This window comes from Acomys russatus, chromosome 1, assembly GCF_903995435.1.
Source record: "Acomys russatus chromosome 1, mAcoRus1.1, whole genome shotgun sequence".
Classification (NCBI taxonomy): Eukaryota; Metazoa; Chordata; class Mammalia; order Rodentia; family Muridae; genus Acomys; species Acomys russatus.
The window spans coordinates 79,806,559-79,825,545 of NC_067137.1; the positions used below are offsets into that span (position 1 = coordinate 79,806,559).

Genomic DNA, 18,987 nt, shown 5'->3' on the forward strand with positions numbered 1-18,987 from the left:
ATCACCAGCTCCTTCCAGAGAGTTACATGGAATTCAAAGACAGCAGCCAAAGGCATCAGGTATTCTTCCATAGCTTCAGCACAACTGTACAACAGTGGCTTATGCAAGTGTTGAAATGGTCAGGGATAGCCTCACCTTCTTCCAACTAACCCGCAATCTGCTCACTCAGCTATGCCAACAACAGCTGTGACCAATGTCTTAGGGGTCAACACCAACAGGAAGAAGGGCCAGAGAAGGAACAGGATCCTAAGAGGACATTTGAACTGCTCGGGGTCTTTGAAAACAAATGGTTTAAAACAGAGTGAAGAGATGCCTCACATCTCCCTTTCCCCTGGAGTAAAGACAGAGAGAGTCAGAGGACTGATAGGAAAAGGGAAAAAAATTTAAGAGCCACCCCATAGCATTTGACTGTGAGGAGGAGAAGGAGGAGGGGCTTGAGAATAAAGTAAGGAATAGTTCACACAGAGAAGGCCGTCTAGAGGGGAAATGGAGGAGATAGTGCACACATACCGAATATGCTGGTAGCCTGTGAATTCTATGCAATAAAGTTATACCTTATTCATTGCGGAAAAGTAGAAGGAAAAAATAAAAATACCTACCTGTCCAGAGTTAACCACTATTAATATATAAGCAGGCATAGAGGCTTGCCGAGGGCCCAACTACCTAAGTATTATTCTTGGGACCCACATGGTGGAAAGAAGCAATTCTTGTAAATTGTCCTCTAACCTCCACATGGCTGCACACAGACACAACAAATGTATTTTTTAAAAAAGAAAAAAGAAAACAAAATACAAAAACTTACGTGTATATATAAAAGAATCAAGGGGTGCCAAAGCAGGAGAATGAACAGAAGTCAACGGTTTGAAAACAGATTTTAGAGCAAACTGTGACAGAATAATGAGATATTACAAAGAAAGGGGGGTCGAGGAGAAAAGTCTGGGCAAAGGGGAGGAGAGGAAAGCATTGGCTGTGAGGTGTCACTGTCAGCCAGCAGAGTCCCTGCAGCAGGAGTTGGCACCTCCAGTTCCTGCTGCCTCCTGTTTTTTGGCCACATTACTTACTGTCATGTTCATGGCTTTCTTATTCAGGAAGGTAACCACCATTTTCCAGGAATTCCTTTGTCCTTATAACCCCCTTAAAGAGTCATCAACTCCACTCCCCTGCTCCTTCCTCACGTCTAATGCTTCTGCAGTGGTGTAGGAATGCTCTCCAGACCCCAGCTGAGCATCTTATGACATAAAACTAACACCACATAGAAAGGAACACAGCAGGAAGACACAGTGGAGATAAAGGGACGTGAAGTCTCGTGCAGTCAAAGGGGTGTGAACCCTACTATTACACATTTTGTCTTAGCTGAGTGTAACTGTCTCTCAAAGCACAAATCTCACCCTGAAAAGACTGCTAACCCAACAGACTAAATACAATTTTACTCTAAGTTGATGAGCCCTCTAAAAATTTTTACAACCCAAAATAGGCTGACAGTATAATCAAGAGAATGATCTTTGCTACTGTCACATAATCAAACACAACCAACTATACCTGTCTGATCCCAATAAGCGGAAAACTCTTGTTTCATCTGAAATTTCCTGGGTGACCTACGGAAGAAAACACCCGTTAGTAACACTGTAGTCCTGATACTACTTACACAGTAATTTAACAATCTCTTAAATATAGTAAAAGAAAGAGAATAAATAATTTCTTCAGAGATGTAATCCCCCAAATCAAATATATTTTTGTAAGTTTGGTTTTTTGATGACTATCAGTAGGATTGGGCCAATGTTACAGAGCACCTGGTCTGGGTCAGCTACTTTCCATAACAACTGTGCATTTGACTTCTATTGTACAAACAAATAAACAAACACTGCAAACCAAGGCCCGAGAGGCTAAGTAAGTTACAAGGTCATGTCTAAGTGTTACTTTCCAGGGAGGTGCTGTGGGGCACCGTGTTGTGCTGCTCAGTTGCCAGTGCCAGGCTGTCACCCATGATTAGAGGACACCTGCTGTGGTATGCAATGGCTGCACCACTGTGCACAAACACTTCCCAAAGAGTGGGGAGCAGGACAGCCTTTCTTTATCCAGGATAGAAGCTGCAGTACGCAAAACTCTGTTTCCCTCCTCTAAAGGAGTTGCCGCCAAGGTATGATCCGCATCACTTCTTGACAGCCCTGTTGTACAGCAGGCGCCCACTTACGGGGATATACTTTTGATGTCCCACCCTCTTTCTATTTCTATGTGTCTCCATACATCCCCTGTTTTCTAGATGCCTAGATAAACCACCTCCACTTGCACTGTTATCTTAGACTGGCTTTTGGAGGCACTCAAACTAAGTGTGGCTATGATTAGTATAAAAAGTCTATTAACAGGAGCTTATAGTCTATCTGGAAAGACAGAATAAATGTCAATCTGCAAACAAGCTAGGCGCTGTATACTCCAGGCGGCTAATTTTCATGGTATGAGGTTGAGCTAATCTAATTACTGTGGAATGTTACTTTACGGCAGAGGTTAAACTCCACCAGGGTGGACATCAAAGGATGAGAACACAAGCAGACAGACAGAGGTGCAGAGTGGTGCAGTACACACAGCAGCGACATGGCTGGGAATGTGGGTCAGCACGAGGCACCTTCCCAGCATGCCTGAGGCCCTGGGTTTGAGTTCCCCAAAGATGGACATGATACCACAAAAATAGCATGTAAGAACAATTAGCATGGCTGGCTGTGGCGTGCTGTGCTGGTGGTGCATACGAACTTTGGAAAAAACTTGCTTTAAAAAGAAAATAATAGCCGGGTGGATCCCTGTGAGTTCGAGGCCACCCTGGTCTACAAAGCGAGTCCAGGACAGCCAAAGCTACACAGAGAAACCCTGTCTTGAAACAAAGAAAGAAAGAAAGAAAGAAAATAACAACAACAAAAGAACAATTAGCACTGTGACAGTAAGTAGGGCTGTAAATTTCATTAAATACAAGGACCTGGTGATGGTTAATGACAAGGGTCAGTAAATAAACTAACACATCAGTGACCGCTGGTTTATGCCATTTTTCCTTAGGTAAAGAAATATATTTATTTAGAGGTAAATAAGGCTATAGATAAGGCATATTCAAATGCAAGCAGTTGCCCACACTTTCAGGCAGCTTACAGATTTATGAGCCATTAGTGTAGAAGATGTCACACCTAGGAAATGCTTCTGTCAGGGTGGGAGCCAAACCCCACCTCCTGTACACAGGCACCTCATCACCTCAGCTAAAGGTGATGCCTGAAGACCTTCCACACCCGTCTCTGCCATTTAACCAGTAGTGAGCCTACTCCACTGGATCATTCTGAGCCTTAAACATGCTAATATTTGTAAACTGCCTGGAACATAATAGGTCTTATATACTATTTATAGTAAAAGTGTCTTCAATGTATATGTACTTAATATTTACTAAATGAACTTATTTTCTCTAGTTCTCTGATCTAATGTATATTAACTTACAGTTTTAAAAGAAGCCATGCATTTACAGATGATGGAAAATATTCACTAAATTTTAGAAAATGCAGCAATGCCAGCGGCTGTATTTTACAAATTACAAACTAAAGGAATAAGGTTGTACTAACGTTTTGGAATTCCTTGTGCTACTGGGAATTTAAAACCAAAATATCAAAGTGTTCATATGAGAAGAGAGAACACAGACGTGCAATCTGCCACATCATGGCATAAACAAAGCAATGTGATTCAGAGAAGAAATGCATAAAATGAACATTTCACCATTAAAAATTTGTGTAGGAGTCAACAGAGGTAAACTTACCTCATCTGATTTGAAGCTTTTACCCTGCATTCCATGTTTCCAGAAAGCCAGCACGCTGTCTTGAAGGCACACTGAGGGGAAATGAAACAGAAGCAAAAACGATGGATGCACCACAGGTTCCCCTGAACTGTATTTTTTTTAAGAAAAGATTTATTTTTATTACTTTTAATCATGTGTATGTATGCATGTGTGATGGGTGTGCCTGCAGTGTCTGAAGAGACCAGAGGCAAGGGAGTCCCTGGAACTGGAGTTACAGGCCGCTTAAAGCAGGAGGGTCACAGCTGAGCTCCTCAACACTGAGCATCATCTCTCTGGCTTCTCCCTAACTGTTTTTTAACAAATGATAATGTAAGGCTTTTCAAGTGCTCAGGGCAAAATTCCACTGTCTAGACCATTACTGTTTAACATTTTTGAGACTAAGACATGTCTAAACTCAAGTAATTTACTCAGACAGTTAAGCAGCCTCCAAAGCTGTCTGTCATGGGCATTCCTCCAACATGGGCTGGCTTCTGACAGGCTGAATACTGGCAACTGATTTCTCTTTCATATGCCATATCTTCTATTTTAAGTGATTAAAACAATAAAAACTTGCAGTTGGGTTTTTGGATTTAAAGGAAGTTTTTCAAGTAATGATCAAGCAAATAAGTTTTTTATGTTCATATTTTCATTATAAAATTAGTTTAAAAAATAAACCTGTTTTATAACCCAAAATTTAATCATACATTGAATATCATGAACTGAAGTGAATTGCTAAACAAATATCTTAGTATTTTACTGACTATTCTCACAAATAGAATTAGAAAACCACAAATATAAACAAACATAACAGTGGAAAAAGATTGAAAATTACTACTGTCCTTTTGTTTGTGCTAGGGAGCAGGGTTTGTGTATGCTAGACAGGCACAAATACACGGCTTTTTCTTTTTTCTTTTAAAAGATTTATTTATTTAATGTAAATGAGTGCTCTATCTGCATATACACCTGCAGGCCTGAAGAAGGCAGCAGATCTCATTATAGATAGTTGTGAGCCACCATGTGGCTGCTGGGAATTGAACTCAGGACTTCTAGAAGAACAGACAGTGCTCTTAACCTCTGAGCCATCTCTCCAGCCTGAATACATGGTTCTTATTAGAATAATAAGGACATGGCTAATGTGAGAATGCCTGGGACGCAATTCAGCCTAATAAAAACAGAAGCATTTGATGATGACAGATGGCATGTGTTTGACTAGCTGTGATAAATGAAGAATCCAGGTATTTGTCTTATTTTTGAGACATGGTTTAAAGGGACTCTTTCTGAGAGGATCCTTGCAACCATTTTAAGATTTATTTGAATGAGGTGATGGTGATTTAGGAGGAGAAAACTTCTGTACAACAATAAATATTCTCTGAACACTGACATATATGATGTCAGTGCATCTCAACTAAGACAAAGAGACTCTAGATCGACGCCTTTGTTTGCGGAGTTAAAGTGTCACTGCTCTGGCAGCCGGCTTATCCCTCTAAACGTGAGCTACCTTCACAGGGGACAGGTGGCGGTCACACCAGATGCAAAAAGACACCGAGGACTTGCAGGTGACAAAGTACACCTCAGCCTAGATAGATCCCCAAAACTCAAAGGCTAAAATTCACACTTAAAAGGGTAACCTTGATGCCTTCTCTTCTTTTGCTCAGGGCAACCGGCTTGTCTCTAAAACGGGGTGCATTTCCTTGGGAGACAGGTAGCGGCTTAATCTATCCATCAGTTGCCATAGAGCCTAGAGGAGGACATTTAGTTTATAAGGTGGAAGTGTCCACCCCCTATGGAGAGAAGGGGTGAGACAAAAACACCTGCAACAACTATGAAACCCCAGGTACATGGTGCCTAGGATATGCATAAACTCCTCAAAAATGGGAGTTTATGTAAGTGTGTGAACCCAGGTACTAATGCCTAGGGTATACATGAATTTATTTAAGGCTTAATGCCATTTCTTTTGCTCAGGGCAATGGGCTTGTCTCTAAAATGGGATGCATTTCCTCGGCAGACAGGTAGCGGCTTAACCTATCCATCAGGTGCCACAGAGCCTAGAGAAGGACATTAAGAACTATACAATCTTGTTTTGATTTCAATTAAATGATTGTATGTTCTTTGGCAATGGCAATATTATACTTCCTTTTTGAAAGAGGCCAAAATAAAACAGACCTGGATGAAAGGGAGACTACTGACTTAAGTCAGTCTGTATGTACACGAATTTACACTACAGCACTAGCCTCGACTGTATAATGCTTGTGCATCCTGCACACCTCATGCATTTATAGTTTTGGAATTGTATAATGCTTGTGAGAAATTATATAATTTCAGAACAAAAGTACCAGACACTAATGCTGGATCAGACCCGACAGGATTCATCCTCCAGCATGCTGATAATGCTGACATCCTGCATTCCTCATGTTCCATCCACAAGTGCTTTGGTTGCTGTTGTCCTCAACCAGAACATCTCCCAGGACAGCTTTGGAGAAAGCTCCTGATTCCAATATCCAGCATTTCAGACCGTCCCACACAGGACTTTTATTAAGCCTGAATTTTGCAACATTTAGAGACTGGACCACAAATGCGTCTCAGCTTGTTTAACCATTTTCCTAGTTTTATCTGGGCGCCTGTAGAGGTATTATTTGTCTCAAATCAGCCCGAGGAAGCCTTAAAAAGAGAATGCCGTCCCATTTCCCTTAAAGGGGGGTTGAGAAAGGTTTTGGGCTATGGACGTTTATCTTCATTGGGAATTGGTTGTTATTATTATTTGTTTTATTCAGAAGAGAATGAGGTTTGACTCAGGGGTTTTTCTCTGAGAATATAAAAATATATAGGAATGATAGGACTAAAGGTAGATTATTGAATCTACTCTTCAACTTAAGGCCTTAATTGTTACTCACAAGGCTATTTTTAATTCACTGGTATAGAATATTAGATAGTGATGTAAAATAAGTTTATTTTTAACTCGTTGTACTATTCAATTTTATCATAAGACTATACATCCTAGGTTTAATACCTAGATAAGGTAAAATATTTAGATTAAGTCTTCAAAAACCTCAGAGACCTACAGAATATGGCATTTAAAGAAATTTTATTTGTTTTGAGGATTCTTTGAAAATGAGACAGGTTGACTCCTGGCAACACCCAGCCTGTCTCAAGGAAGGCAATGAGCATCGAATAACCTCCTTATGGAGATGGCTTCAGATGTGGCAAACCAGCCACCGGGCAAAAATGTCCTTGTTTTCTGCCACAGACAGAATTCTGCCTGAAATGGGCAAGCTGGGATGCATGTGGAGTTGACGACCTAGCTCTGCCAAGACAGGGTAAGCAAGTCCTCAATAGCCCCTGCTTCACAAACACGTCTGTCAGATAAAGTGGGCCAGAAGGCTGAAGATGATGCTCCAACGTGTTAAAGAGTTTCGAGCGACTGTTCAGTTAGCAAAGTGTCTCTGCCATTTTTTTCCCCCCATTTTGGAAGCTGCTAACCTGCACTTCCTATTTACTCAGCTAATTAATTTTATTCCTTCTCAAGTCTCTGATGGGGTTGAAGACAGCGAAACATTATGAGTATTTAACATAATGATTGTTTTGTGGTTCTTGTGTATATATATTGTATATTGGTGTAATGCTATAAATGTATAGGTAAAAGATTTTTTTTTTTTTATTAGACTAAAAAGGGGAATTGTGGAGGAATGCTGAATGGATGTATCAACCATCAAAAAAGCGCTGTTTAGCCAATCAGCTGGGCAGAAGGACAGAAGTGGAAGGCAGGGCTTGCTGGGGGGAGGAAGAGCAAGTTCGGCAGTTGAGGGGGACAGATGGTTGACTGGGAAAGAAGACCAAGGGGAGAAATGGCTGGAGAAGCATCTTAGCGCAAATGCTTGGGGTATATGTATTATATATCAGTTTACAGTAGTTTGTTTATCATAGTTTAGGAGTTGATTTGTATTAGTTTAGATCCTGCCCAGCGTTGTGCTAGCAGCTTTAAAGTACATTTCAGACTCTGTGTCTTTATTTAGCATCTTAGGCTGAACCGATACATTTTTACTGTAACAGGAACATAATATCTTTTATTCACTTTGGTTCTAGGAGAGTCCCCATGGTCCCCATGGACTCTACCACTGAGCTATGTCCTGTGAGCAGTACCCTCTGTGCCATAAGAAACTCAGGTTCTAACTAGTTAAAGAGCTTTTAACTAGTTAGAAACATTTTTAAGAGCCATATAAAGGTAATTATATGATATGCACATATATTTTTTTTATGGTAGAATCATATAATCAATTATCTAAAATATTTGGATCTATAATGTTTTTCTCACAACTTCTATATCCCTGTGAAAATACTGATATACCAGCAATAGAGATGAAAGTGGAATTAATTATAATGCCTTTGTTGTTTGAAACTGGGTCTCAGTATGTAGTTTGGCTTGGAACTTGCACTATGGGCCAAGCTGGCCTCAAAGTCACAGGGAACCACCTGCCTCTAACTCCCAAGTGCTGGGGTTTAAAAGTGTGCATCACCACACTCAACCTTATAAGGCTTTTTAAAACTCATATAATTAATGAGCATTTACTTATTTTTACTTTATATATATGGGTGCTTTGTCTGCATCCCGTGTGTGCAGGGGCTGCAGAGGCCAGAATAGGGAATTGGATCCCTTGAGACTAAAGCTACAGAAGCTTGTGAGCTGCCATGTGGGTGCTTGGAATTGAACCCAGGTCCCCTCAAGAACAGGCAGTGTTCTTAACCTTGGAGGCATCACTTTGGCTCTAAACTTTCTATTTATATAGAAACAGCTCTAAAACAGTAATCATCAACACACAGGAACTGGGCTCTAGTGACAAAGAATTACAGTGTACCTACACAATGTTCACTTCACACAGCACCTTCATGACTTGGAAAGAGTTGGGAAAAGTGTAATTCACTTGCTACAACACTGGGAATATTGAATATATTTTAAAACCAATACTCAGGGGACCATGATCAAAGTGAATTACATGTATGAAACTGATAAAAAAAAAAAACAAAAAAAATCAAGATAATATTGGTTGAAAATTTAGAAACATGCTAGTGTATGCAACACTAGCTCTCGGCTCTGAGCTCTGAGATCGAGATGCTGGTCTACACATCCCAAAGTAGAGCACGGACAGAGCCCCCGATATCCAAGGTCAGTGACAAAGAAGAAGACTCACCTACAGACTCGATGCGGAAGTCAAAGCTTAGCTCGGAGGCCAGCTTCTTACTTGACTTTAATTTTCCTTGTAGATTCACAATTTTTACAAATTCTTAAGAGAAAAAAAAAAAAAGTCAAGACTGGAAAAGAAAATTTCCTAAAATAAGTAAAATGTATTTTATATGGGTATCAAATAATATTCCTAATAAAGTTCAAAGATTTATCTTGATTTGGGTACAGTCAGTGAAAAATCATCGTTGATATGTTTTAAAAGACACCCAATCACAGCATCCTTTTTTAGCAAGTGAGACTTTGCTATTTTTAAAATTACGTAGCACATACTGAACATCAGCATCTTCATTTTTAAGAAGTGGCTACTTTGATGCTCAAATATTTAGCAACGAGTTGTGATTTTTTTTCCCTCACAAGTCCCCCTGTATTGGATAAATAGTTCTTGAGCAATTCTCAACTCTGTCAGTCTGTCGGGCACATGGGGCCAGAAGCTGTACTCCCCCGCTCTGGGCTGGGGTCAAGCAAACACAACCTCTTTCCCTCTGGTGCCTCTGATTTCTGATTTCCTCACAGTAGCTCAAAGAGACTGTAAGAAAGCACTCTTTGCTTTTCAGCTGCCCACTCCCATGAGCTGAGATTACAAGCTTGTCTCCACTGCTGTCTACCAAAGCCAACCTATAAGCCACACAGCTGGAAACACAGTTCCCAAAACTGCTTCTTTAGAAACGAAAATGGGTTTAGTCAGGAAGCAGGGAGTCTTGTTAATCAGTGTGTTCTTAAAACTGTATTACAGTAGATGACAAAGATGAAGACTAAGCTTGAGACCTTTGCTTGATGAGTCACAAATGTGCAGGGTTAGCAAGAAAGCCTCAGGCCTCTGAATTCTTGTTATGCTTATTTGGTTAATAACAAAATTTGCATCAATTAGGATTATACAACTTTTGGTGCAGTTTCCTTATAGATAACGTTATAACACTCCCACATTACTGGCATTTGGTGTCAAGTCCCTATGCAAGGGATGGCATTGAGTGAGGCCCAGCAGGCTTTGCTTTACTCCGCTGTGTTTCTACATGGAAACAGACTAATTACAGAAAATATAGCCACGTTTCAAATTTAATCCCGACTGGGGACGCACAGTCCATCCTGTAGTACTCACTGCAGGACAGTTAGGTGGGTTTTAGGAGCCAGAGCGTCTCCTCTGCAGAATCAAAGCAACACTGCAGCTAAGTTGTTTTTTCCTGCCTCCCCTGCTTACACTGCAACATGCTCCCATGAACTTCTCTCCTGCAGAAGAGGTCAAGGGCAGCAGGTGGAGGTGCCAGAGGCCTGAGTACGCTGGAACCGACACGCCTCCCAAAGTTCATGTTCAGTGATCCTAGGACCACAGTTTCCTGTGACCTTCTACTCTCACAGTTACAGCAAGAGGGAAGAGGTGACAGAGACGTTCCCTCAGATGTGGGGCAGCGCTAATGTCCCCATACGAGCCAGGTGTAAAATGAAAGGATGGCACCAAGAGACAGAAACTCAGCCCCCTGCTGCAGTGACTTTAGCTGCTTAGTCATTACAAGCAGGTCACGTAGAGAGGAAGAGCTTGAGTGACAGATTCATCTTCACTAAATAGGCTGTTTATCAGGTAGTACACTCAAGACAAACCTTAAGTAATACTCACTGTCTAAACACACCAAAACAGTATCTCTCTCCAGCTGCGTCACGTGAATGGAATCCAGCTGCTGGCTGCCTAAGTGGGGAAAGGTTACAGTTAACAGGAGAGTCGGAACCTAGGGGTGATGACTCTTTGAAATACGGCGAGAACGGCACCTTGCCATGCTAGCTCTGAGAAGAAGTATGCCCCTCAGTCTAGGAGAACAAAAGTCAGCACTAACATGGAGAACTGAGTTAAAAAACACAATACTGCCTTAATTGCTACTTTTGTTCTAGAGAGGTGGACTACAGTGGTGGTGATGATGATCAGTGAGGGAAATACACACACACACACACACACACACACACACACACGGGTTAGCTCTTGTTCTACACTTATGAGAGATGGAGTCTGTAAGGTCCAACCCCAGAAGGCAGCCCCAATATCCAGAAATGAGCTCAGCCTGGACTGCAGGAAGCTTTCTGGCAGTTAGATAAAAGCCAGCATCCCTCACAGGAGCCACTTCTCTTACCTCTGGCAGAAAGGACATATGGCTACCTGTGGTGCCTGGCAGCATGTCAGAGTGCACGCTGGCCTCCGGGCTCCTCATATCACGAGTGCCTATGCACACTCTGAGAGCATCCTAGCCCTCCTCACCCCTTCCTGCCCTGAATTCCCTCTCGCCCACGGGCTTCTCTCCTGCAGCCACACTCATTTTCCTTGTAACCCTGCTATTCCTGACAGGCATCTCCCTATGCTTCCCTATTTTTTACCCCCTGCTCATCTCCCTCTCTTGCAGATAGCCCTGGCCAGCTCCAGTCTGCCGGCCATATTTAGTCTATTTCTTTCTCTCTCCGCTCTGGACTCTTCTAGATGCCTCTGACTATGCTCTCTATCAGATCTACAATACATAACTTTTTCCCCTTAACCACACCATGGTATAGAGGAATTTTAATCTAGCAACATGGCTGATCTGGCAAGGAATCACATCCAAAGACCTTCTAGGTCTATGTGATCCAATTAGAATGCAGACACTCTCTGGAGTACAGTATGATCTGATCTGGCTGGAATATAAACATGCCCTTAGCACAACACCTTTAATCACAAACAATGAAGGCAAGGTTAGTTTGTAGAAGAAAGCAGCCATATTTGAAAGTGATAGCTTATTGAGTGGCAGACAAAGTGATGAATCAGAGAAGGATCACACAATGAGTCAGAGATAAGATACCCCCAAGTCTCATGAGAACAGGACAGGAAAGAGGCCAGTTAAGAGCAGCACGGGAGTGGGGGTGGTTGGGTGGGTCACTGAGAGTTGATTACCAGGACAGTTTTACAAAGAGAAGGAACTAGATACAGGACAAGCCCGAGAATGAGAAGGAGCCAGAAGATTAAAACATATTGCCAGAATTAGTTTGATGCCAGGCAGAGCAATGCAGTCAGAAGCCAGTTTGAATCAGTTGGCTTGGAGAGGGGTTTAGGCCAGAACAGCTGAGCTGAACCAGCCAGTGAGAGTTCAGAAAGAGCTAGAAAGGCTTGGGAACGGCTCTCATTCCATCCTCTCATCTGAGGAAACAAAAGCAACATTTACACAATGTCATATACCTCAGGCACCTGGTGCCCCTTATAGACTGAATAGCACAGTAGACAGCCTTGTCAATGCAACCAATAAATTATCTTTTAGGCAACACATGTAATTTTTCTCAGCTAATCTATGTTCACACACTCACTCAACAAATACCAAGGAGTGACCCCTGAGGGCAGCTACCCTTGGAGTCAAGGACCATGCAATAATGAACTCAAATCTGCAAAGGAAGGACTCCTAGAACAGAGCTCATTCTAATGCCACGGTTTTGCCAGCTGAAGGCTCTTGGCTCAACAAACATAGCTGAGAGATGGAGTAACAATTATTTGTGAAGACGAAGCCTAATGAGGACAAAGGCTGGACTGAAAGGGTGCCTTACCCACGTGCATGGGCGAGCTGATGATGACCTCAGAGGCCCAAGGCTATCAGGAGGTAATTTTGGTCTATTTTAATTTTAGGTGGGACAATGTCAAAGGTGGATATAATATGACACCTATGGCATTAGAACATAATAAAGTCTCAAAAGCCCACTCAAAGTCTGAGATTCGAAGGAGCATTCGACAAATCTCTAGCCCAGAGATGTGACCTCCCACATACCACCCAGAAGAGAGGTTGTATACTGCCACTGGGTAACTGTGCAACAATCTCTGACGCTATGCCAACCAGCGAACAAACTGCTGGGCTATGGGATAGAAATCATTTGGGTTTTTGTTGTTATTTTCAATTCTTTTTGAGACAGGGTTTCATTATGTTGCACTGCCTGCTTGAGTTAAAGGCCAGCACCACCACACCAGCCTAATAACGTTTTAACAAACTGATCCATACCCAGTTCTTGACTGGTACTTGCCTAGCCAGGAACCATTTCTATTTAGGCTGCTTACTCTGGTGAAAGGAATGCTACTTCACACGCCTTCCCGTTAGCTTCGTAAGGGGCACACACCCAACTGCAGAAGCCATTAAGCTGCAGAGAAAGGTGAGGTACGGGTACAATGGCTTTCTTATTTTTCCTTCACTTGGGCTTGGTCCACACACAGGGAGTTCACAATTCTGGGCATGCCAGCTTGCTAAATTTTCAGTAAATCTGTGAGCCACAGAACGTTAGGCTGGTTGTTGGAGACTGAGTATGGCGGTAGTGTTACTCTTAAGGTAGCCACTACAGATGGCTACAAGATGTCGCAGACCACCTCTGGGTCACACTGATTGTTCTTTGTGATGTGTGGGATAACACAATCCTTGGGCATGTTAGCTGCAGACAATACAACTGAGCTACACCCTAGTTTTATCCTGAAAGTGATGTTAATGTGGGGTCAGTGTTAGCTTACTGTATGTTATCAATAAAGCCACGAAGCATCAAATGCAATACTTGTAACACACTTCCTCACAATGCAGTGAAGACCGTAACTGTAGTCTGTAATAAAAGTGCCACAGGCAAAGTTTCCTTGAATTCTGTTTAAAAGTGGCCTAATAAACCAGAATTTATTACAAAATAACACACCAGCATGATTAATGGGAAAACGAGGATTCCCTCTTATCTCATTTATTCCATAGGTTTAAAAAATAAATTCTTCAAAATCCTCTCTGATAGCGCTTTTGAAACTAGACATTTAGTTGTTGTTAACTGGCTACCCTGTGGGGCTAGAGCATCAGAACTCCTCCTGCCCAAACACAGCCTCCGACTGTCCAACACCTTCTCTCACCTACACTTTGGCCATCTTCCTGGGGAACCTCATCTTATTTGACTTGCAAGGCTCACTGCTTTTGGCGCCCGCCCTGCAGGTGAGAGCATGCAGCCCCTGAACTCTGACGGTCACTTAGCATGTTACCCGTATTCCAGTTAGCTCCACTCTTTCTCCTCCTCTACTGAGGTCCCTGTGTGCATCCAGGGTGGCCTGGCTAATTATCCCCATCTTCGCCTCCTGCGTGCCAACACACCTAACACAGGGTCACATTTTTTTAATGGCTTAGCAATGCTCCACAGTGTAAACGTGCCATATTTTCTTTACCTGTCCATCTGCTGCAATCAGTCTAGGGTGATCTGCTCCTGCCTGTGTTACTGTGGAGAATGCTGTAATGAATATGTGTGTGCAGCTCTCTTTGCAGCATACTGATTTTATTTTCTCTGGGAAAGAGACAGTAACCCAATAGTGAAATTGCTGTGTGACAGAGCGGTTCTATTTCTAGCCCTCTGAAAAGCCCCCAGGCTGTCTTCCACACTGGCTCTATAACTGAGACCCGTGGCCAGCTCCTCTCTGCATCCTCACCAGGGTTTGCTGTGCGGATAGGCATGAGATGATGTCTCACCACAGCATTGATGACTTGCTTTTCCCTGTTGGTTAGTGGTACCGGATATTGCTTTCCTTTGAAAATTTTATTTTTGACTGATTTTTCCAAACTTAAACTGAGAGAAAAACTTCCCTGTCCTTTCAGAGCTTTCTCTGAGACATGTGATCAATTCCTACATTAGCCAGCCAATCACAGAAAGAACAATGAATATTCTGATGGAAAAAAGTGTTAAGGTCATTCCAGAAACGTCTATCCATGTCTGAAGAGCATGCCCACGGAGTGTAAGGGGGAGGGGTAGACAAGAGAAAGACAGTAGGGAACTTTCTTAGCTTGAGATGCTAATAAAAATTTAAGAATATATTACAAAACATAACTAATTATTTATTTAGTAAGCCCAAAGATGAATTGGTAATGACTCAGACTTGAAATTAAAAAAACAAAACAAAACAACACAACTGTGTTTTGTGAATGATGTGTATAAGTGTTTGCCTGTATGTGTCTGTACACCACACGCACTGCCTGGTGTCTACAGAAGCAAGAAGAGAGCATTAGATTCTCTGGAACTGGAGTTACAGATGTCTGTAAGCCACCTTGTGGATTGAGCCTGGGTCCTCTGCAAGAGCAGTCAGAACTAGCTCTCTGGCCTGCCAACAATTCAGACTTTTAAATATCAAGAATATTTAAAACTTCTCCAGTAAAATTAATTTGTATAAGATTTCCTTGGGCAAGGGGCTATGAGATACTTGCTGTCAAGCCTGATGGCCCGAGTTCAATTCCTAAACCCACATAATGGAAGAAGAGAAAGAACTGACTCCCACAGGTATGTGTACCACCCATAAATAAAAAGAGTAACGTTCTTGGACAAACAGAGATGACAAACTACATGTAGATAATTTCTTGGGCTTACTTGGAAAATTATACTTATACATTTACTTAGGAGCCACAATGGTTGGGCATAAGTCTCTGCCTTTGATATAGGTAAAAGCATGGATATGAAATAAAGTGAAAAACACTCACCTGCACCGATTTCTGTGAACCAGGAAGATGCAGAATTCAAGTTGATTGTCTCAAACTGAACTACCTGGTTTGAGTCCGTGCCTTTGCTGATGGCTACACAAACCATAGGATATTCCTGCTCTGGTATCACCAGCATCTCAAAAACATTCAATGGACTCGGTAGAGGAAAATCAAAATGCTGCAACAAACAAGATAGCTATAGCAATCTCCGTTCATAACATGTTGTGTGAAGTCAGCTGAAAGGCAAGTTCTATAAAAGCTCGCTTCTCTGTGACAATGAGCAAGAGTGGCATTCAGAGAAACTTAGAGGACTGGTCACATTAATGTCTGTGGTTATGAGGGTTCCGGAAGCTTATTAAGTAACAGGAAGTTACAGAGAAGATATTACTAAGAACATAAGACATCACACACACTCTCGAGGGGCTGTCCCTAAGTAGCAGCAATTACAGTTTTAGCCTGTTTTAGTTATGCACAAAAGCCACATGTACCTTTATCAACATGAATTTCTGCATCGGTTCATACCACTGAAGCAGAACGATCCCAGACTGCAATGCTCCGCAGAGATACTTATGTCCCGTGTAAGGGTTTCTAACTGAAAACAAAGAAATAAATAAAAACCCTAGCCACATACACATCACTGAATTCTTTTGTGAGAAAACATGATTAATTTAGCTAAAAGTGACAACTGAACTACATTCACCTAAAAGCCAAGTGACTCTTCTTTTGAGACTGTGTAGCCCTGGCTGCCCTGGAACTCACTCTGTGGACCAGTCTGCCTTTGAACTCACAGACTCCCCCTGCTTCTGCCTCCCGAGTGATGGGATTACAGATGTGCACCATTTCACGCAGCTCAAGTTATTTATTTCTTAATGAAGGTAGTTGCTGGTGTAAGCAAACCTCAGTAGCATGTAATGTGAATCAACACTGTAATACAGATGAAGAAGAAGAAGAAGAAACTATTTGAAGGAGTATTTTTAGTTGACAAACTGCTGTCTTAACCAGAGTAATGAGAAGGAATGGAAAATAATGTTTTCATTTAAACAGAAAATACTAATCAGAGATCACATGTATTTATTTCCAAATATGTTTAATCTGCTGGTTACTTAGCCACAGGGAATTGTTAATGAGATCCATAGCTCTAAAACATGCAAGTTACTCTATAACTCCCAAACTGCTTCTAAATAAATGGGAAGAATAAAATCTTACAGGTCTAGGGCCAACTGCAAGTGTTACATGACGTCCATCTGACAGAGCAGCTTAAGGGCCAATGAAGATAATTTATCGCATTTATCACGTATATATGTATTAACTCATCTTGCTGGAACACTCTTGACTCAAATCTACAAAAACTCCTATCGGTCTGTCTCTTTCACCCACAACACAGAACAGTTAGGTGAGCAGGGTCTTGCTCTAAGTGCTGCAGAACTGCATCAAGTCTTTAGACTGCAGGCTTCTGCACCTTCCTGAGCCAGACCGTAGGGTGAGGAGAGACTCGCGAGGCCCCCCAGGAAGCTGAAATCTGTCACACACAGTAGAACCTCTCAGTCAGCAAAGGCTCAATATATATGCTCATATAGGCTCATAATATATCAGGTTTATTATGGTGGTTCCACAGATTATATTACTTGGTGACATGTCGGTGTGTGGAAGTACAATGGTTAAATCACCGAGTGACAGATGCACTATGATGTGACACATGACTGTAGCCAGAGCACATTGTGGTTGAGTATTTTGTTCTACAGAGTATCTTTTCATGAAGATATGTACGCTCATTGGTCAGGCAACCAAGCAACCCCTGGAAGTTAGAAGTCCAAGATCAGAAAAGACTGGACCTGGAGCTGATTCCAGGTTCCATCACTCCCTCCTGATAGTCAGTGTCAAGAATAATTTAAGGGTCTAAGTGAGATGGTTATGTAGTAAGGAATGTACCTCGGCTTCACGCCCACCCTGTAACACTCCTCTTCTGACAAGTGCCTGCTAAGTCTTTAGAGCTCCATGCTTGGACCTCACATCAGGCCTAACATCTAACAATGTAATTTAGGGTGGAGCCAGCAGCATTGGATCATTTTAGTAGGAGCTGGTCATGCCCGGAAGACTAACTGTATGACTTGGTGGGTCCTTTGGTATTTGTAGTAGCAGCCAGTCACCAGAGGGGATGGAAACCAGCCTTGTGACAGTCGCACACCATTGCCATGGAGCCCCAGTAAGAACTCTGAATGCTTGGACCAACACCTGACCGGCAACGCTGTGTGAACTGCAGTGGCACTACACCTGGCAGTCCTGTGTGCGCTGCCTCACGCTCTTCTTCACACTGCTGATTTTAACCTGGGTCACACCTATCAGTGAGCTCTGGGAGTCCTCGCAGCCATTTCTGTACCCGGTGGAAGTTTGGGGTTAACACTGACAGGAGATGGAGGATAGTTTGTGTGGGTGATGCTGTTCCACAGCTGGTTAAGTTCTTATATTGACTTTTCTTCTTATTTATACTATGAGACTCTTCAAGTAATTTTAAAGACAGGAGAAGTTTTAAGCCTCTCGCTTGAGCAGCAGCACTGACTCACCTATGCAGCATCTGTGGCAGCCTTTCGTGTCGGGGATCTTTGTGGTTAAGGCAAACTTTCTGAAAACAGAAGACAACATGAAGGCTCTCTACTGTGGCCTCCATATGGGGCACACAGAGCAGCTGTACCAGAACCAAACAGGAAGAGGCTTAAAAAACCACCCTGGACTCTGACTTTAGACTATGATCTTATAGGATAAAGAACTCATTTTAAAACTTCCAGAAATCATTTTTCATGCAGGAAACATGAGTTTTCTGCAGTTTGGAGGACATGTAAATTAAGAAAAGGAAGTTATTTCACTAGACAAGGAACACTGGCAGCTTAAAAATAGACAGATACCCTCACCCCCGGTAGTATCAAAACGGTATGTTGTACCTTGGCAGGATGCGGTCAGGAAATCTATGAGTTTGGATATGGGCAGCTAGTCCTGGTTTTTTGGCTTGTTCAAACAAAGCAATAAGATTGTGAGAGTAGAGCTGAAAGGTTTTTCCTGTAAAAGAGAAAGAAGTTGCTTTTACTAGAATAAATTTCAATAGAAAACGACAATTTTCAAGTAAAAGAAAATGCAATTAGCTGGGCACAGTGATGCACACTTTTAGTCTCAAGAACCAGGAGGCAGAGGCAGAGGCAGGCAGATCTCTCTGAGTTCAAGGCCAGCCTGGTCTACAGAGTGAGTTCCAGGACAGACAGGGCTACATAGTGAGACCCTGTCTCAAAGGAAAAAAAAAAAAAAGTTACCTTCTAAAGTGACGAGTCCAGTAATGTTCAAGGAGCAAGCAAAACAGAAAAACATGCAAAACACAACAAACAGACCTGGTTAATATTATTTTGAAGGTAATGTGCAAATTTGTTTTTAAGCAAGTAGATAATCTTATTTAGAAATATTCTGACAAATAGGTGATCTGAGAAGAATAAATGTAAACCTGT

The 18,987-nt window shown here is 42.0% G+C and overlaps 1 protein-coding gene across 1 annotated transcript in view; it reads right to left on the bottom strand.

The window, feature by feature from the left end:
- Map4k5 (mitogen-activated protein kinase kinase kinase kinase 5) overlaps window positions 1-18,987 on the bottom strand; it is a 91,633-nt gene that overhangs the window by 1,697 nt on the left and 70,949 nt on the right. The window contains exons 23-30 of the mRNA XM_051147067.1: window positions 18,436-18,550; window positions 18,061-18,119; window positions 15,988-16,091; window positions 15,500-15,677; window positions 10,645-10,713; window positions 8,983-9,075; window positions 3,782-3,852; window positions 1,540-1,595 (exon numbers count right to left, since the gene is read on the bottom strand). Coding sequence (XP_051003024.1) covers window positions 1,540-1,595; window positions 3,782-3,852; window positions 8,983-9,075; window positions 10,645-10,713; window positions 15,500-15,677; window positions 15,988-16,091; window positions 18,061-18,119; window positions 18,436-18,550 — 745 coding nt within the window. The remainder of the gene's footprint in view (window positions 1-1,539; window positions 1,596-3,781; window positions 3,853-8,982; window positions 9,076-10,644; window positions 10,714-15,499; window positions 15,678-15,987; window positions 16,092-18,060; window positions 18,120-18,435; window positions 18,551-18,987) is intronic.